Here is a 21,574-nt window from a genome sequence, read left to right as displayed (position 1 = left end):
GTTGGTGATTTAACCCCCAATTCTAACCCTTGATGCTGATTGCCAAGCAGGGAGGTAAAGGGTTCCCATTTTTATAGTCTTTGGTTTGAACTCACGACCTACCGATCTCAGGGCGGACACTCTAACCACCAGGCCACTGAGCAGGTGCCTTGTAGTTGATTAGTGATTTTACATGCCGATTTCAATACCACCAAAATTAGTAAAGGAAACGACAACTAAGATGAATGTTACTACCAAACAGCTGTTGTGTAATAAGCACAATGCTTACAGTTTAAACCCTTTGTGGGGTGCAACATAACACATTCAGTTTTGTGTAAAAAGCTACTTCATGGGTAGCCTATACAGTACTGCCATCTAATGCAAACAAGACCAATTTAATCAGAAAACAAGATACAATAACAGAACAGCAGTTATCATAAACGGCTCATTTTTTTATTCATCCTTCCATTTTCTACCGCTTGTCCCTTATGTTCGCGGGGGGTGCTGGAGCCTATCTCAGCTGCATTCGGGCGGGAGGCGGGGTACACCCTAAACAAGTCGCCATCTCATCACAGGGCCAACACAGATGGACAGACAACATTAACACTCACATTCACACACTATGGACCATTTAGTGTTGTTGCCTATCAACCTTTCTCCTGGTTGCTATGTTACATTAAAAATACAATTTTATCATCAAACAATTACCATAAATGTACCAAAAATTGTTACCATTAAATGCCGGTATCGATTCCCAGGTACCGAAAATTGGTGCCGTAACGGTTCAAATGTGTACAGTACCGATCTCTACCCATACTTTGTTAAATCCTGGCAGCCATGTTTCCTTCATAAGCAACAACATGATTCATAAATCCATCAGTTAGGTCTTTTGAGGTGTGTTACTGTATGCGCATTGATTGAACCCAGAGTAACTTGTGTTCTTTGGTTCTGGGCCCGTGGTGTGCGTGCAGGCTGTGGACCTGAGCAAGCCCATCGACAAAAGGATCTACAAAGGCACTCAGCCCACGTGTCACGACTTCAACCAGCACTCCGCATCGGCCGAGAGCGTGGCTCTCATCGTGGGCTTCTCAGCCGGGCAGGTCCAGTATCTGGACCCCATCAAGAAGGAGACCAGTAAACTCTTCAACGAGGAGGTACAACTGTATTTCTCTACACCAGGGGTGTCCAAACTTTTTCCAGCGAGGGTGCCACAGATAAAAATCGAAGTATGCGGGGGCCACTTTGATACATTTTGTACATTAAAACCAATAATATTTAGGTCGATCAAAATATATCAACACAACATATTATACATAATGTTGCCCTAAATTTTGTTTCCTCAAGCATAAAAATGGATACATGAACTACAGGAGTATTGGCCATGAGACGAGTCCAAAACAATCAGACCACACGCTGTTCAGTATCATGGCCTCTGATTGGCTCAGCCTCAGCAGCATTACTAACATTAGCATGCTAACTTTTTTAGCCAGTTTTGCAGCCGAATGCCTCAGGCTCATATAACCTGGTACTTGATACATGTTAATTGTTGGCATTCTAACCTTGTATGCTCATTTCACATGCGTACGCTTCATTATCTTATGACTTGGTATTTGATACATGTTAATTGTTAGCATGCTAACCTTGTATGCTAATTTTTCATGCGTACGCTTCATAGTCGTATGATTTGGTATTAGATACATGCCAAGTGTTAGCATAGTAACCTTTCAAGCTAATTTTACATGCGTACGCTTTACAATCGTATGACTTGGTACTTGATACATGACAAGTGTTAGCATGCTAACCATTTAAAGGCCTACAGAAATGAGATTTTCTCTTTTAAACGGGGATAGCGGGTCCATTCTATGTGTCATACTTGATCATTTCGCGATATTGCCATATTTTTGCTAAAATGATTTAGTAGAGAACATCGACGATAAAGTTCGCAACTTTTGGTCGCTAATAAAAAAACCTTGCCTGTACCGGAAGTAGAAGCTGATGTGCGTGTGACGTCACCGGTGTTAGGGCTCCTCACATCCGCACATTGATTACAATCATGGACACCAGCAGCGCGAGCGATTCTGACCGAGAAAGCAACAATTTTCCCATTAATTGGAGCAAGGATGAAAGATTTGTGGATGAGGATAGTGAGAGTGAAGGACTAGAAGAAAAAAAAAAGACAGGGCAGTGGGAGCGATTCAGATGTTATTAGACACAATTATTTGGATAATTCTGGAAAATCCCTTATCTGCTTATTGTGTTACTAGTGTTTTAGTGAGATTATAAAGTCATACCTGAAAGTCGGAGGGGTGTGGTGACCGCCAGTGTCTCTGAGGGAAGCCATGGAGCAGCCAAGAAAGTCGCAGCTGCCTCTTTGACAGCTGCAGGAATAACGACACAAGCTCCGCTCATCTTTACGGTGAGAGCCGAGATATTACCACAGTTTTTTCACCGAAACCTGCCGGTTGGCATGTGGTAGAGAAACATGTTCACTTGACCACTCTGTTCCATATTAAAGCTTCACAACAAACAAAGAAACACCGGCTGTGTTTGTGTTGCTACAGCCAGCCTAAATACACCGCTTTCCACCAACAGCATTCTTCTTTGTAGTATCCATTATTAATTGAACAAATTGCAAAAGATTCAGCCACACAGATGTCCAGAATACTGTGTAATTATGCGATTAAATCGGACGACTTTTAGTCGTGAGTGGTGCTTGGATAAGATGTCAGCTACAACCAATAACGTCACAAGCACGCGTCAACATAAGCGTCATCATTCCGCGACGTTTTCAACAGGACACATTGCGGGAAATTTATAATTGCAATTAATTAGCAATTCAGACTGCGTGGTCGGTAGTAGTGGGTTTCAGTAGACCTTTAAGCCATTTTTTATAAGCCATCAATTAATCAATCAATGTTTATTTATATAGGCCTAAATCACAAGTGTCTCAAAGGCTGGACTATTCACAACGACATCCTCGGGTTGGAGCCCACATAAGGGCAAGGAAAACTCACAACCCAGTGGGATGTCAATGTGAATGACTATGAGAAACCTTGGAGAGGACCGCAGATGTGGGTGACCACCCGCCCCTCTAGGGGAGACCGGATGCAATGGACTTTGAGTGGGTCTAGCATAATATTGTGAAAGTCCAGTCCGTAGCGGATCTAACATAATAGTGAGAGTCCAGTCCATAGTGGGGCCAGCAGGAGACCATCCTGTGCGTACGCTTTATAGTCTTATGACCTGGTACTTGATGCATGTAAAGTGTTAGCATGCTAACCTTGTAAGCTAATTTTGCATGCGTACGCTTTATAGTCGTAGCATGCTAACATTAGTATATAAGTCCAGCTTGCACATTTCAGCGGGTCGCTTATTCCAACTTTCATGTACAATTTCTACCAAATCTCCCATATTCTAGTTTTTTTGTGTAATGTTCGAATCCGGGATGTTTTTTTTCCTCTTTGAATTGTGTTATTTGCCAATAAAAAAAAAAACAAGCTGCGGGCCACATTTTGGACGCCCCTGCTCTGAGCAAATGTCCGCTCTCTCTCTCCAGGAAGCTGACATGTCTGTTTTCTGTGCTCCTCAGAGGTTGATAGACAAATCCAAAGTGACGTGTCTAAAATGGCTGCCTAAATCGGAGAACCTGTTCCTGGCGTCGCACGCCAGCGGTCACCTCTACCTCTACAATGTGGATCACCCGTGCGGCACCACGGCGCCGCAGTACTCATTGCTCCGTCAGGGTGAGGGCTTCGCCGTCTACGCCTGCAAGACCAAGACGCCGCGCAATCCGCTCCTGCGCTGGGCGGTGGGCGAGGGAGGCCTCAACGAGTTCGCCTTCTCGCCGGACGGCGTCCACGTGGCGTGCGTGGGCCAGGACGGCTGCCTGCGCGTCTTCCACTTCGACTCCATGGAGCTGCAGGGCGTCATGAAGAGCTACTTCGGCGGCCTGCTGTGCGTGTCGTGGAGTCCCGACGGGAAGTACCTGGCCACGGGCGGCGAGGACGACCTTGTGACGGTGTGGTCATTTGCGGAAAGCCGCGTGGTGGCCCGGGGTCACGGCCACAAGTCCTGGGTTAACGTAGTGGCCTTTGACCCCTTCACCACCTCGCTGGAGGATGAGGAGCCAATGGAGCTGAGTGGCAGTGAGGAGGACCTCCACCAGGGGGTGCAAAACAACTCCATGCACTTTGGGCGGGTGCGAACAAGCAGCACTTTGTCACGTCTTTCCCGCCATAGCTCCAAAGGTGGGGGCTCGGCGGCGGTCACCTACAGGTTCGGTTCTGTGGGTCAGGACACGCAGTTCTGTCTGTGGGACCTGACAGATGACGTGCTCTACCCCCGCCTCCCGCTGTCCAGGGCCTTCACAAACACTTTTGGACCCTCGCTGCCCAACTCCAACAGTGGTGGGGTGAACAGCACGTCAGGTGGTGGGGGGAGTGGCGGCGTGGAGGGCCACCACCACCCCCCCAACGCCACCATCAGCACCTCGAACCCGCCCACCTTGCCTTTGCCCCTGCCCCGCTCCTTGTCACGCTCCAACTCGCTGCCCCACCCTGCGGTCGCCAACGTCTCCAAGGGCCAGGGTGCCTCGGAGAGCAGCGGCGGTGGAGGCGGGGGCGGAGTCGTCAGCGGCGGAGCGAACAGCACGCCGTTCAGCATCGGCCGCTTCGCCACGCTCTCCCTGCAGGAGCGCAAGTCGGACAAGTCCGGCGGCGGTGGCGTGGAGAAGGAGCACAAGCGCTACCACAGCCTGGGCAACATCAGCAAGAGCAACGACAAAATCAACATGGCGCCCAGGGGAAGCCGCCTGGACGCCGCCAAGGTGCTGGGAACCACGCTGTGCCCGCGCATGCACGAGGTGCCGCTGCTGGAACCGCTGGTGTGCAAGAAGATCGCCCACGAGCGCCTCACCGTGCTCGTCTTCATGGACGATTGCATCATCACGGCGTGCCAGGAGGGCCTCATCTGCACGTGGGCGCGGCCCGGGAAGGCGGTACGTTCCGAGCACGCCACACCGCTGATGTCTCCTCGCACGGTCTAACTTCCTGTTTGTCATCTTCTGCTTCAGAACTTGACCGCGCACAACGGCAACTCTCCGAGTGGCACAGTGGTATAGCTGCACCTTCGTCCCGCCTCCTTCTCGATAAGCCCCTCCCACCTGGAGCACCTGACCTTTGCAGTGTTATTTACCCTCATGAAGCCACGGCCGCTGTATTTATAGTTATTTATTTTGCCACCAGACGGAGTAGTAATTTATACTGTAAATAGTAGAAGGAAGGAAGTGGACATGTACATAGCAACACACCGAATGTCCTTCAGGCAACGTACGGCAGCGTTTTTTTTTTAGTTCTGATGGACGCTCAGGCCAAATCATGTGACCAGCCTGGGTGCGTGTGCGCACACACACACACACACACACACAGTCGCTAGCGGTGTAGCATGGTGTGTATATCACACTCATTCGTGTTGCACCTGAATTGCCTCTTGCAATAATTTGCACACAAGCGATCCACGGTCCATCCAGTCGCCGCCGCATGCCGCCATTAGGTGGTCACCATGACTTCACTCAACACGAAGTTGCTGGAGCTTGATGGGAATTTGGCCTAAAAAAAGAAAAATGACACATGTTGAAAGATGAAACTGCTTTTCATTTCAGCCTGTGGTGATGATTTTTTTTTTTTTTTGCTTTCTAATAAAGACAAGCCAAGTGTCACCTCCTTTGCCACATTTTTCTCTGATAGTTATTCAAAAGTTGTCAATTAATATTCTAAATATATCATTACTAGTGCTGAAAAACAGAGTTACTGTGGATTAATCGCCATTAAACATATTGATGGTGTTTCAAAAATGAACTGAATTTATGTTTATCAACAACAAAAAATATGGACCTACTAATACAAACACCATGTGAACATTTTATACCAGCATCTCAGCTAATAAGATTTGAACCCAATCATGGATTTCCTTACTTGACGCCATGTCAGAAGTATGCTGGCTGTTCTCCTGTCAGTATTTAAAAATTAACATGCAAACGTTTAATGCTAGCACAATAGTTTTGTACTTTTTAACTTAATAGTTTGGGATTTTGTCACTTAGTGCCATCTTAGAAGTAGGCTAGCTGTTCCCCTGTCACCATGTAAACATTAGCATGTTAACCGTTTTATCTTTTAGCTATGCTTCACAGCTAATTATAATGAAAGGGACAAGCGGTAGAAAATGGATGGATGGAGAATGGATTTCCTTACTTGAAAGTCTGCTAGCGGTTCATGTTTTTACATGCAAACATTACTAAACTAACTTTAATGCTAGCATTTTAAACTAGTTTTGTATATTTTAACCTAATAATGGATTTTGTTACTTGGCACCATCTTAAAAGTATTCCAGCCATTCATATATTGACATGCATTTTAACAAGTTTTATATATTTTAACCTGATAATCATTGATTTTGTTACTTGGTGTGATTTTAAAAGTATGCTAGCTGTTCCCTCTTAGCATACTAATGTTTTAAGTTAGCATTTTAGTTAATTTCCTACTTTTTAACTTAATAATCATGGATTTCGTTACTTAGAAGCTCGCCATCTTAGAGGCACGCTAGCTTTTCACTTCTTTGTATGCTAACATTAACCTGGAAACATTACTGTGCTGATATGTTACGCTAACAATGTAACCTAATATAGACCAGTAGTTCTCAACCTTTTTTCAGTGATGTACCCCCTGTGAACATTTTTTTAATTCAAGTACCCCCTAATCAGAGCACAGCATTTTTGGTAGAAAAAAAGAGATAAAGAAGTAAAATACACCACAATGTCATCAGTTTCTGAGTTATTAAATTGTATAACTGAAAAATATTGCTCATTTGTACTGGTCTTTCTTGAACTGTTTGGAAAAAAAGATATAAAAAAAATTAAAAACTTGTTGAAAAATAAACAAGTGATTCAATTATAAATAAAGATTTTTATACATAAAAGTAATCATCAATTTTAAGTGCCCTCTTTGGGGATTGTAATAGAGATCCACCTGGATTCATGAACTTAATTCTAAACATTTCTTCACAAAAAAAAGAAATCTTTAACATCAATATTTATAGAACATGTCCACAAAAAATCTTTTTTTTTCTTTTTTTTTTACAGTTTATGAACTTTCATTCATATTTTGTTGAAGTATTATTCAATAAATATATTTTTAAAGGATTTTTAAATTGTTGCTGTTATTAGAATTTTTTTTTTTTAATCTCACGTACTCCTTAGCATACCTTCAAGTACCCCAAGGTACCAAAAAGTTATATTTTGGTTTCATCTGACCACATGACATTCTCCCAATCCTCTGCTGTATCATCCATGTGTCCATTTTGGTATAAACTCAACTCGTCGTGTTTGGAGGAAGAAGAATACTCAGTTAAATCCCAAGAACACCATACCTACTGTGAAGCATGGGGGTGTAAAAATCATGCTTTGGGGCTGTTTTTCTGCTAAGGGGACAGGACGATTGATCCGTGTTAAGGAAAGAATGAATGGGGCCATGTATCGTGAGATTTTGAGCCAAAACCTCCTTTCATCAGTGAGAGCTTTGAATGGTTGACCAAATACTTATTTTCCACCATAATTTACAAATAAATTATTTAAAATTCCTACAATGTGAATTGCTGGATTTTTTTTTCACATTCTGTCTCTCACAGTTGCAGTGTACCTATGATGAAAATTACAGACCTCTTTCATCATTTTAAGTGGGAGAACTTGCACAATCGGTGGCTGACTAAATACTTTTTTGCCCCACTGTGTGTGTGTGTGTGTTTACATACATATATATATATATATATATATATATATATATATATATATATATATATATATATATATATATATATATATATATATTTGTATGTGTGTGTGTGTGTGTATATATATATATGGTATTGTACTTTTATTATATTGTTTATGTTAAATGTGGAATGAGTGAGAGGGGTTTGGATGTTATAAGTATCTGCTTCATCCAACCCCTTTTCAAGCCTTGCATAAATATGTCTTCCAAAAGGTAACAAAAAAAGGAAAAAAAAAAGGGGTTTGTCGTACTGTGCAGGTTCGAAATGAATATTTCAAATATATATATACACATATATATATATACATACATACATACATATACATATATGTATGTATATATATTTATATGCATATATATATATATATATATATTTATATATATTTATATGCATATATATATATATATATATATAACATACCTGGCCAATAAAGCTGATTTTAATTCCAATTAATCCTTGTGAATGTGCTACTTTAATGGCGTTGTCGTCAAGTTTGTGGACATCTGTGGTTCAACAAGACAAATCTGTTTAAGGAATGTTTCTCATCACACGTCAATTCTACATTTGGTGTCATCAACTGTCAGGACTTGACAGTAATTTTTGTCTTTCTTTAAGCCAAAGACAAACTTTATCTAGAAAAAGATAGTGATGTAAAAAAAAAAAGTTGAGCTGACCGCTTGAGGGCGCCATAACAAACAGTTATATTTGCCAGTCCGAAGCGAGGGGGCGGTGCCCATCAAGCGGAAAACGCACTGGATTCTCTTTACAGAATAAAATAAAGTTAAAAATGATTATTACATCTAAACGTACAGAAAAAAAAACAAGATATAACTTATATTTCAATGTTGGATAAAATATATCTCATTAATGTATTTATTTGTAAATGCATTGTTGTTGACACTGACTATTAATAGTACAGTTGTGGATCGTGTAACAAATCCAAATGCCGGCTGTATTCCAACACACACGAGTGTTATTGCCCTATTTATAGTCTGTCATCTTTCAAATGTGTACTTGTTGGCTGGCTGGGAAATTCCTAACACAAGTTCAGTTTGACTTTTATTTTTGAAAGGTGTAACCGGAAACAGTGGATTATTGGACGTGGACTTGACATACTGGAATGTTTTTTTTTGACATGCCAGAAAACACACGCAGTGAAAAGTATGTTAGAAGACAACATGGAGGACAGAGAGGAAAGTACGGCGATCAAACGGTAGGGCTCGTATTCAAAATTCAACTTTTTCCGTAATTTAGGGACCATGTGTTTGCCGTACGTTTGATTTCTGCGTGTGTGTTTTTATGAATATGTAACTTTGCAAGATGTTGTACGGCGAACGCAGCAAAAATGGTGACCTCTGCTCTTCTCGCACACTTTTTGCTCGCTTGTCTCTGATCGATCATTTCTGGTGCGATTATAACATTTATGTGCAATAACATTTATTGTGCTTAAACGTTCTAAGGAACCGTTTAGTTTAGTAAACAAACGCATGTTCATAATGTTGGCTTATACGTGTGTTTTGTCCCAAGTGATTCTTTTGGACAGGAACATATGTCATTTGGTTGTAAAGTGTAGACTCAAGTCTGCCCAGCTGTCATGTGTGAAGACCCCCGCCCCCATCATTGCAAATATTAATATAACACTAGCTGTAATTTGTTTGTGCTGTAAAAAATGTTGTTTTTGCCGTTATGTTCTTTAAAGTTGTTATCAAACTATTATAGGTTTTATGTTATTATGTTTTATCCGTAACCAGTCCCCGCCACCTTGTCAAAATATCTCCCAAAATTGTCCCATTCGTTTGTGCTTCACATTTATTTTTGTCTAACTATAATAGTTTGGATGTTAACTTAGTAACTATTATGGTTTTTATTTTATTAATGCATTATTATTCATAACCAGTCCCCCCACCTTGTCAAAAGCTCCCCAAACTTGTCCCAAAACGTTTTTTCTATGTTTGTGCTGCAAAAAATGTTTTGTGCAACTATTATAGTTTTTATGTTATTTTTAATTCAGTTTTTTATATTATTAACATGTTATTATTCACAACCAGTCCACCCACCCTTGTCAAAATCTCCCCCAAACCTGTCCCAATTGTTTGTGCTACAATATACAGACATACATATTTATATATATATATATATTTTTTTTGTTGTTGTTGTTGTTGTTGTTGCTATTAACATTTTATAGTTATCCATCCATCCATCCAATTTCTACCGCTTGTCCCGTTCGGGGTCGCTGGAGCCTATCTCAGCTGCATTCGGGCAGAAGGCGGTGTACACCCTGGACAAGTCTCCACCTCATCACAGGGCCAACACAGACAACATTCACACTCACATTCACGCACTAGGGCTAATTTAGTGTTGCCAATCAACCTATCCCCAAATGCAAGTTTTTGGAAGTGGAAGGAAGCCGGAGTACCCGGAGGGAACCCCCGCAGTCACGGGGAGAACATGCAAACTCCACACAGAAAGATCCCGAGCCCGGGATTGAACCCAGGACAACATCAGGACCTTCGTATTGTGAGGCACATGTGCTAACCCCTGTTTCCACCGTGCTGCCCTTTTTTATAGTTATCATGTTATCAATTATTATTGCCAATTATTAATTCATAACCAATCCCTTAAACTTGCCAAAATCACTCCAAACTTGTCCTGTTTGTTTGTGTTACGTTTGTGTTGGGGCTTCACGGTGGAAGAGGGATTAGTGCGTCTGCCTCACAATACGAAGGTCCTGCAGTCCTGGGTTCAAATCCAGGCTAGGGATCTTTCTGTGTGGAGTTTGCATGTTCTCCTCGTGAATGCGTGGGTTCCCTCCGGGTACTCCGGCTTCCTCCCACTTACAAAGACATGCACCTGGGGATAGGTTGATTGGCAACACTAAATTGGCCCTAGTGTGTGAATGTGAGTATGAATGTTGTCTGTCTATCTGTGTTGGCCCTGCGATGAGGTGGCGACTTGTCCAGGGTGTACCCCGCCTTCCGCCGGATTGTAGCTGAGATAGGCGCCAGCGCCCCCCGCGACCCCCGAAAGGGAATGAGCGGTAGAAAATGGATGGATGGATGGATATTAAAATTTTTATGTGACTTATTAGCTGTTGGGCCCATGACCCGATTCCGGATAAGCGGTTGAAGATGGATGGCTGACCTATTAACTATTATAGTTTTTATTCTATTAATGAGTTATTATTTATAACCAGTCCCCCCACCTTGTCAGAAGGCAACCCAAAATTGTCCCACAATGATTTTTCAATGTTCGTGCTGAAAAATGTCTTTGTCCAAACTATTATAGATTTGATGTTATTAACATTTAATGATTCATAACCAAGGCAGCACGGTGGAACAGGGATTAATGCATGTGCCTCACAATACGAAGGTCCTGAGTTCAATCACGGTCTCGGGATTATTCTGTGTGGAGTTTGCGTGTTTTTCCCCGTGACTGCGTGGGTTCCCTCCGGCTTCCTCTCACCCGAAAGACATGCACCTGGGGTTAGGTTGATTGGCAACACTAAATTGGCCCTCGTGTGTGAATGTGAGTGTGAATGTTGTCTCTTTATCTGTGTTGGCCCTGTGAGGAGGTGACGACTTGTCCAGGGTGGACCCCGCCTTCCACCTGAATGCAGCTGAGATAGGCTCCAGCACTCCCCGCGACCCCAAAAGGCACAAGCGGTATGAAATGGATGGATGGATTCATAACCAGCCCCCCCTTCCCACCCGCTGTCAAAATTTCCCCAAACTTGTCCCATTCAGTTGTGCTGCACAAATTTTTTTGTCTAACTATTATAGTCATTATGTTAATTTATTAACTATTATGGGTTTTATTTTGTTAATGCGTTTTTATTCATAACCAATCCCCCCACCTCGTCAAAATCTTCCCAAACTTGTCCCATTCGTTTGTGCTCCACACTTTTTTTTGTCTAACTAATATAGTTTTTATCTTAATGTATTAACTATTATGGGTTTTATTTTATTAATGTGTTATTATTCATAACCAGTCCCCCCCCACCTTGTCAAAATCTCCACAGACTTGTCCCAAACAACAACTACATTTGCGCTGCAAAAATAGTTTTTCTAACTATTATAGTTTTTTGTTATTAACTACTATAGTTTTTATGCTATTAACGTTTTATAATTAATAACCAGCCCTGCCCAATTTTTAAAAATATCCCCAAACTTGACCCATTTGTTTGTGCTGCAAAATATGTTGTCTAACTATTATAGTTTTTATGTTATGAGGCTTGTTATGAACAATAAAACAAGAATAACATTTAAACTAAATCAAAACATTTTTTGCAGCACAAACGTATAGCGGAAACGCTAATGACAAGTTTAGGTAGATTTTGAGAGGTTTGTTTGGGCTGGATGATGTCACTTGTCAGAAAAAAGTAATTTTAGAATACCTTAAAAAACAAGTTTTGCATCACAAATAAATTTAATTTCAACATTTGCAATGATAAGGGGGGTCAACCTCATACAATGTGGTTGTTTAGTCCTGTTGCTACTCACCACCGTGTTGTGTGTCGACCACAAAAACCCTCAAAACGAGAGACAACTCCGAAACATGATCTCAATTAGAATCTCGCAATGTTCAGAGCTGAAAATGACCACAGGGTGCTGACGTCTGTTGCCCGTCATTGCAGGAACTTCTAATGTATCATCATTTGTCACACAATGTGGGTCACAGGTCCATTTTGTTTGGTTTAAAAAAACTTTTTCTCGATAAGACATCACGTAAACAGGGTCTAAGGTCAAGCTGTGGCCACCACACAACCTTTACCAACTGTTCTTCCATCCATCCATTCATCCATTTTCTACTGCTTATTCCCTTTGGGGTTGCGGGGGGCTACAATCCGGCGGAAGGCGGGGTACAACCTGGACAAGTCATTACCTCATCGCAGTGTTCTTCTAACTGTCAAATAAGTGTCAAAAGAAGATAAGAAGTATTTTGTTGATGTTATTGATTTGAATGTTTGGGTATACTGTAAGGGTTGTAAAAAAACAAACAAAAAAACAACAGAGCTGATTGATGTGGAAATGTGCTCTCCTCAAGATTATTTTTTAATTAATGGTCCATCCATGAGGGCAGCACGGTGGAACAGCGGTTAGTGCATCTGCCTCACAATACGAAGGTCCGGGGTTCGATCCTGCGCTTGGGATCTTTCTGTGGGGAGTTTCCATGTTCTCCCCGTGACTGCGTGGGTTCCCTCCGGGTACTCTGGCTTCCTCCCACCCCCAAAGACATGCACCTGGGGATAGGTTGATTGGCAACACTAAATTGGCCCTCGTGTGTGAATGTGAGTGTGAATGTTGTCTGTCTATCTGTGTTGGCACTGTGATGATGTGGCGACTTGTCCAGGGTGTACCCCGCATACCGCCCGGATGCAGCTGAGATAGGCTCCAGCGACCTCCCCACAACCCCAAAAGGGACAAACGGTAGAAAATGGATGGATGGGATGGGTCCATCCATGAACTTTGACCTCGCCATACTATGAACCCAGTGTCATGTTAGTGATACGGTGGAAAGTAAATTGGATTCCTGGTCACAAGCCACATTCCACAACACTTAACCACAGCTGTTGCAAAAACTTAGTCTGTTAGTAGCCCGGCAAAGTTGTGTTAGTTAGCAACATAACTCAAAAAGTAATGGATGAATTTTGATGAAACTTTCAGGAAATGTCCGAAATGGGATTAAAAAAAGCAAGTGATTCCATTTTTGGGGACTGATCCAGATAATTTCTACAACATTACCTTCTGTTTATGTGACAAGCTTCAACTTGTGTGTGTATGCTTGCGGCCCCGCAGAGGCAAAGATGGTGGGGACTGACAAGAGGGCTCACTCCATAGGACGAGATAGGTCCATTTACCTCGGAAGTTGGAAGTCGGAGCTGAGAATGACATCAAAGCCGAGTTGTGAGCGTTCTAGTCTCGGGGTCGGAAATCAAAATGGCCACATTGAATATAAACTATTTATAGGAAAATATGGGTGCTTTCTGCAACCTTCAAACACGGCGGATGAAGAGTAAACACCAACATTATTGGTAGCGATGTATAATGTATACATCGTGAAATACAGTCGTGATCAAAAGTTTACATACACTTGTAAAGAACATAATGTCATGACTGTCTTGAGTTTCCAATAATTGCTACAACTCTTAGTTTTTTTAGATAGAGTGATTGGAGCACATACTTGTTGGTCACAAAAAGCATTCATGAAGTTTGGGTCTTTTATGAAGTTATATCTGCTGGGTCAAAAGTATACACACAGCAATGTTAATGTTTGGTTACAGGTCTCTTTGCAAGTTTCACTGTAATAAGGGGTTTTTGGTAGTCATCGACAAGCTTCTGGCAAGCTTCTGGTTGAATTTTTGACCACTCCTTTTGACAAAATTTGGTGCAGTTCAGCTAAATTTGTTGGTTTTCTGACATGAACTTGTTTCTTCAGCATTGTCCACACGTTTAAGTCGGGACTTTGGGAAGGCCATTCTTAAACCTTAATTCTAGCCTGATTTAGCCATTCCTTTACCACTTTTGACGTGTGTTTGGGATCATTGTCCAGTTGAAATACCCAACTGCACCCAAGACCCAATCTCGGGGCTGATGATTTTAGGTTGTCCTGAAGAATTTGGAGGTAATCATCCTTTTTCATTGTCCCATTTACTCTCCGCTAAGCACCAGTTCCAGTGGCAGCGAAACAGGCCCAGATCTTAAAACTACCACCACCATGATTGACGGTAGGAGTAGTGTTCTTGGGATTAAAGGCCTCACCTTTTCTCCTCCAAACATATTGCTTGGTATTGTGGCCAAACAGTTAAATTTTTGTTTCATCTGACCACAGAACTTTCCTCCGGAAGGTCATACCTTTGTCCATGTGACGTCACAATCCAATCCCTATTTCACAAAAAAATAAGAGTTGTAGAAGTATTTGAAAACTCAAGACAGCTATGACCAGTTCTTTACAAGTGCATGTAAACTTTTAACCAAGACCGTAAATGTAGTTTACAATACAGTAACGCTACCACATATAAACATACAAAAACTAATCACAAATACGGATATTTTAAAAACTTATATTATTGTTTACATTCAGAGCAGCTACACTATATTGCCAAAAGTATTTGGCCACCCATTCAAATGATAAAAATCAGATGTCCTAATCACTTGGCCCAGTTACAGGTGTATAAAATCAAGCACTTAAGCATGAAGAGTGTTTCTACAAACATTTGTGAAAGAATGGGCCGCTCTCAAGACCTCAGTGATTTCTAGAACAGTGGAGATGCGTTCTCTGGAGTGATGAAATACACTTTTCCATCTGGCAATCTGAGACCAGTCTGGGTTTGGAGGTTGCCAGGAGAACGGTACATTTCGGACTGCATTGTGCCAAGTGTGAAATTTGGTGGAGGCGGAATTATGGTGTGGGGTTGTTTTTCAGGAGATGGGCTTGGAACTTTGAATGCTCCAGGATACCAAAAAATGTTGGACAATTCCAAGCTCCCAACCTTGTGGGAACAGTTTGGAGCGGGCCCCTTCCTCTTCCAACATGACTGTGCACCAGTGCACAAAGCAAGGTCCATAAAGACATGGATGGCAGATGAACTTGACTGGCCTGCACAGAGTCCTGACCTTTTGGATGAATTACAACCGAGACTGAGAGCCAGGCCTTCTCAACCAACATCAGTGCGAGACCTCACCAATGCGCTTTTGGAAGAATGGTGGAAAATTCATACAAACACATTCCGCAGTCTTGAGGACAGACTTCCCAGAAGAGTTAAAGTACCAATGATCGTCACACACACACTAGGTGTGGTGAAATTTGTCCACTGCATTTGACCCAACCCCTTGATCAACCCCTGGGAAGTGAGGGGAGCAGTGGGCAGCAGCGGTGCCGCGCCAAGGAATCATTTATGCTGATTTAACCCCCAATTCCAACCCTTGATGCTGAGTGCCAAGCAGGGAGGCACTGGGTCCCATTTTTATAGTCTTTGGTATGACTCCGCCGGGGTTTGAACTCACAACCTACCGATATCAGGGCGGTCACTCTAAACACTAGGCCACTGATGAGGTCCACTAGGCCACTGAGTAGGTTGAAGCTGTAATAGCTGCAAAAGGTGGACCCACATCATATTGAACCCTATGGGTTAGGAGAGGAATGGCACCTGAAGTTTATTTGTCATTCAAGGCAGATGGTCAAATACTTTTGGCAATACGGTCTATCTTTGAGGCCAAGTGCGAGTGCTCCAACTTTCGGAATAGGAAATCCGACCATGGGGGCTGTTCGGGTTGAAATTTCCGACTAGGAACTCAGAAATCCCAACTTCCCAGTACACATGGAACCCACCACCAGCAGCCGATGTAGGCGACGTGTCCATGCGGCGGCCATAATAGCGGGGGCCGCTTTTCTATTTTGGGCAATGCCATATAATAAATAATACAATTGCTTTTTTCTCAATCGATTTCCATGCAGTTGAGGTTAATTGAGAACGTAAACACGTGCTGATAATAGGCATAATATTTTTGTGCAAAAATAAAAATTGTATCTTATAGCCAGTGCCTTTGTTTTAATTGTACGGCTTATTCTACAAATGTGAGCAGTACAATGTGCTGACATTCTTGTTGTCTTCATTTCCAAGCCGTCTACAGCAACTGAATACATTAACTCTTTGTCTCTAGTAGATTATGCTTGCCGTAGGCAGGCAGCTAAAGGGGATGTAAGTCATGTGCGGAATTTTAATCTAACTTCCGGAAATGTCTGAAAAGGGATAAGCAACGAGTGATTACATTTTGTGGCGGATCCGGATTGTTTCTACCACAAGCCTGGACTTCCATTTGTGTTTGCTCGTGGCCCGCCTCCACCCACAGAGACACAGACAGTGTATGGCTGACAAGAGGGTTCAATCTGTTTATTGTATTTCTCTAGAGATAGCTCCAAAAGTTATGGGCACATTTTGACGTAACTTTCAGGAAATGTCAGAAATGGAATGTCATGTTTCGTTTTGTTGAAAGTTATTCTCCTATGTTTAATAGCCATTTTCTGTTTCAGCGCTCATTCTCATGTTTACTTTTTAGTTTTTTTAATGCAAATTATTCTCGACTAACTGATTTGTGAATAGGAGGCTCAACTGCTTCTGATCGTTAATCAGAGACGCTTATAGACTTTATAAACTGCTTTCTTTGCAGGTTCATTGTTTACCTTTGGTGACAGTATAAGGGTGCCAGACTGCTGCTAACGTCCATCTTCCTTTGTTTTTTCTAATGCTACTCCTTTTGTTTTTTACTTTAAGTCCGACAATACTTTCCTTCAGAATGCTACTTTTTTATGTCTTGTTTTGTGTCCGAGGCTTTAATATAAAATTCTTACATGCACGATTCTGCTGATTCCTTACTGCTGATTACTTTTTGCACCCTGAGGAAATACATCCATTACCACGACGCAACTATATTATTACATGAACAAATGATTACAGTTTCGGGCTAATCCGGATCACTGTCTAGATTCAGGACTTTCTTATTATTGGGAGGTAGATCCTGGTGGAGGTATGCACTCTCCGAGTGCTAGTGATTTAATTCCTCATAGTTGTAATTAACCACAATCAGATTCAGTTTTATTAGCCAAGTATGTTTAACACACTTGGAATTTGACCTGGTAGACTGTGCTCCCTTTGTTCAATGTAAATAATAAGTATTAACAATTAACTAAAAGTATAGACAAGTACCGTATTTGTCGGACTATTAGGCGCCCATGAAATCCATTAATTTTCTCAAAAATGGACAATGCTCCTAATAACCCAGTGCACCTAATTTACGTCTTAATTTTGGTTGTGCTTACCGACCTCGGAGCAATAATATGTGGTCATGATAAGTGTGACCAGTAGATGGCAGTCACAAATAAGAAATACTTGTAGACTACCGGTTAACTGACGCCTGTTCAATAAATGACGCTAGCAAGTACCCGTAAGCAAGCGAGACCAAAACTTTGATGCTTCAATTACAATAAAGAACATTACACATTGCGCTCAAAAATCGTCAAAATGTTTTAGTATGACTTTGGTGAGCTACGAAGCCGCACCGCCTGATGGAATGTGGAGCATTACGGCTACCATAGTCAAACGTGCTGTGCTTCAACATACAGGTAAAATTATGGTGTGTGTACAAGGACCCCAAAATGGCATTCAGAGACGTTACCTGGCGGGCAATTTTGCAATAATTTGGATGATGTGGAGGAGATACAGTCAAAGTAAATAAAACCACCCACAAAACGGTGCATCCTGAAAAGACAATCAGAAACTGACTTGAAGATGGTCTGTAAAATATAATCTATAAAACATTTTGACCTAAGAACCGCCATTACATGTTATATCAAAAAAAAAATCATGATATGACCCCTTTAATGCACTTTACTATTAAATTAGTAACTAATTTGTGCACTGCAAGTAAAGTACAGTGAAATGGTGAATAGAGCAAGGAGCATTTCATGTAAAATATATTCTTTGTGTCATTGCTGTCTCTATGCCAAAACAAATGTGGTTAAGGACAAGTCACACACGTACAAACAGCCTCTTGCCAGACTTCCTGTTTTGGTGTACAGCATGTTCCAATCCAAGCGAGGAGCAAAGATTAATTTGTCATTTGAGTGTAGGTGTTTGCCTCTGTGTGCACGCCTCCATGTCTTTTTGTTGACACAAGAAACGGGCTTGTACTCTCCTCACTCACGGTCACGTGGTGATCCATGCAAATAATGTAAAAACTTGCGCTTCCGGTCACGTTTTGCATCTACACACACACACACACACACACACACACACACACACACACAAGCACACACGCACACAAGCGCACACACTAAAACAACTAAGTGGAGCAAAGCCTGTTTTTTTCCTGCACACTGCCACGTGAGAACTAAAAGAGATAAGGGGTGTAGTAACACACCGTAACACCACGTAAGTTTAAAAAAAAAAAAAAAAAAAAAAAAAAACTAATGCATGAATTAGCTTTAAATGCATGCGCATGTCTTACTTAGATCGCCTTTGATTTTTGAAAAATTCAATTAACACACCTAGATTTTGTGACTGGAAACGCGTTCCCTCTTGCATATGTTTTAATTAAGCAAACGTAAGTGACACTATCTGCTATTTACCATGTGAACATAATATAAAATATATACATATACTGTATATATTAGAGATTCCAGACTGATTTAGTGCATGTAAACATACGTAGTGTACACAATAACTATTGTCTTGTTGACATTAGCAGCAGTTGTGTTGTGTGGGTCCAGCAGCAGCAGCAGCAGCAGTAACAACAACTTGTGCACGTTCCACAAGTTGTGTTTCTGTGCAGTGTGCAAACCTTTCCAACTTTGGACAGAGCAGAGCAGCGAGCGGGAAGTAGGGCGAAGGTTGGCGGGGGAGGAGAGTGGAGATGATCCAAACACTTACCAGCAGCTGAGAGGAAAACAACCCTAATACTCTTTGTCCTTTAGTCTTTTATTTGGATGATCCAAATTTGTCTGGAGTACGTGATGTGCAGTTTAGCTTCCTTCATTATGAGCGAACAATGCTAATTTTAATCAAACAAAACAGGGAGTGTTATTGTAGCTGGAACTAATCCATTTGATGGAATTGCAAATTGTAGAACGTGAGTAAGTCATATACACTAAGGCAGTGGTTCTCAACCTTTTTTCAGTGATGTACCCCCTGTGAACATTTTTTTTAATTCAAGTACCCCCTAATCAGAGCAAAGCATTTTTGGTTGAAAAAAAGAGATAAAGAAGTAAAATACAGCACTATGTCATCAGTTTCTGATTTATTAAATTATATAACAGTGCAAAATATTGCTCATTCGTAGTGGTCTTTCTTGAACTATTTGGAAAAAAGATACAAAAATAACTAAAAACTTGTTGAAAAATAAACAAGTGATTCAATTATACATAAATATTTCTACACATAGAAGTAATCATCAACTTAAAGTGCCCTCTTTGGGGATTGTAATAGAGATCCATCTGGATTCATGAACTTAATTCTAAACATTTCTTCACAAAAAAAGAAATCTTTAACATCAATATTTATGGAACATGTCCACAAAAAATCTAGCTGTCAACACTGAATATTGCATTGTTGTATTTCTTTTCACAGTTTATGAACTTACACTCATATTTTGTTGAAGTATTATTCAATAAATAAATTTATAAAAGGATTTTGAATTGTTGCTATTTTCAGAATGTTTAAAAAAAATCTCACGTACCCCTTGGCATACCTTCAAGTACCCCCAGGGGTATGTGTACCCCAATTTGAGAACCACTGCACTAGGGATTAGTGTTGTCCCGATACCAATATTTTGGTAGTGGTATTGCTACCAAAATCATTTCGATACTTTTCGGTACTTTTTGATACTTTTCTAAATAAATGGGACGACAAAAAAATGTCATTACTAGCTTTATTTTACCAAAAAATCTTACGGTACATTAAATATATGTTTCTTATTGCAAATTTGTTCTTAAATAAAATAGTGAACATACGAGACACAATGGAGGCGAGGATTAGTGATTCAGGAGTCGCTAAAACACTGCCCGACTGCGGCTGGACTTTAGCTGCTAGCTAAAGTCCAGCGGTGGGCGTTTCAGTGTTATAACTTCACGCTATCGTTAGTTTTTAAGCCAAAATGCGTCTGTTATCCCTTTTCTGTCTACACTTTTGATTGATTGATTGATTGATACTTTTATTAGTAGATTGCACATTTCAGTACATATTCCGTACAATTGACCACTAAATGGTAACACCCGAATAAGTTTTTCAACTTGTTTAAGTCAGGGTCCACGTTAATCAATTCATGGTTCACACTGTTTGTAAATACTCCGTGATTGTGTGCTACCGAACACGCTCGTCTGCTCGTAAACCAGCAATGACACGACGTGACGACGACGGGGGCGCGGTGGAGTGGTGGACCGGTACCTTTCAGAGGCGGTATAGTACCGAATATGATTCATTAGTATCCCGGTAGTATACTAACACCGGTATATCGTACAACCCTACTAGGGATATTTCTATCTTTGTGCTCCCGATTCCGATAATCCATGAGTGGGATTGGCCGATACGATACCTGTACATTTTTCAATGTGTGTATGTACTATTGACAGTTGAACAATATCAACTCAATATTTGAACTAGTTCCTTATTCTCTTTTATTACAAACAATTGTTTGATCGGAAATAGTACACAATAACCAAAGAACTACTATTTGTTTTTTCTCCGTAAAGTCCTCCTGTGTCCAGGGAATTATTCTCTAAATTTGTAAACAATAACGAACCCAATAAAAAATCGATATATTTTAGGAAAATAAATTATACTTTTGATCATATACGGATATTACCCTTGGTATCGACGTCACTTATTTATGGCGCTCCTCTTCTGTGTGGTGTTCTGACTGTGACAATGCTAACACACCAACAGTTATATTATCCTCTCTCTAGAGTCTTATTCATTTACTTGTTAATTTCCTGGTAATAGCTGCTTACTTTCTGCCGCATCTACACTTCTTAAAGTTTACTAAACACTTTAAGAATGTTATTAATGCAAAGCTATTTTAGGGGTTAGCTTTGCTCTTAGGATGCCTGTTCCTGGATTGTGCACGGTGTGTAACATGTTTAGCCTCGTCCTCCAGTGATAACGTTACTTAAGATAGAAAGAAACACAGTATATTTGCTTTAATGGTGATGGTTATTTTTAGCTTATGATACATATATTTAGCTGCTACCTTGTAAGCCATGATAATTAAAATAAATGCAG

The 21,574-nt window shown here is 41.1% G+C and overlaps 2 protein-coding genes across 4 annotated transcripts in view; both read left to right on the top strand.

The window, feature by feature from the left end:
- Window positions 1–911: 911 nt before the first annotated feature.
- LOC133548064 (WD repeat-containing protein 20-like) lies at window positions 912–5,695 on the top strand (the record flags this gene model as incomplete). The annotated part of the gene is made up of 3 exons (XM_061893475.1): window positions 912–1,133; window positions 3,569–4,975; window positions 5,051–5,695. Coding segments are annotated over 3 exons (1,677 nt in total), but the record flags the coding sequence as incomplete, so codon positions are not given.
- Window positions 5,696–8,851: 3,156 nt separating this feature from the next.
- The window catches only part of LOC133548065 (hypoxia-inducible factor 1-alpha-like), a 29,026-nt gene continuing 16,303 nt past the window's right edge, over window positions 8,852–21,574 (top strand). The window contains exon 1 of one of the 3 annotated variants that reach the window (XM_061893476.1): window positions 8,852–9,016. In XM_061893476.1, the coding sequence (XP_061749460.1) occupies window positions 8,967–9,016 (50 nt within the window). In that variant the 5' untranslated portion in view covers window positions 8,852–8,966. Of the gene's footprint in view, window positions 9,017–18,598; window positions 18,731–21,574 lie in introns of those variants that run through there. The other 2 variants (XM_061893478.1, XM_061893477.1) reach the window with 2 other exon arrangements.

The sequence above is a fragment of the Nerophis ophidion genome, unplaced genomic scaffold (assembly GCF_033978795.1).
Source record: "Nerophis ophidion isolate RoL-2023_Sa unplaced genomic scaffold, RoL_Noph_v1.0 HiC_scaffold_376, whole genome shotgun sequence".
In the NCBI taxonomy this organism is placed as follows: domain Eukaryota; kingdom Metazoa; phylum Chordata; class Actinopteri; order Syngnathiformes; family Syngnathidae; genus Nerophis; species Nerophis ophidion.
Note: the sequence above shows the minus strand (reverse complement) of the source record. Positions and strands in the feature narration are given on the sequence as shown.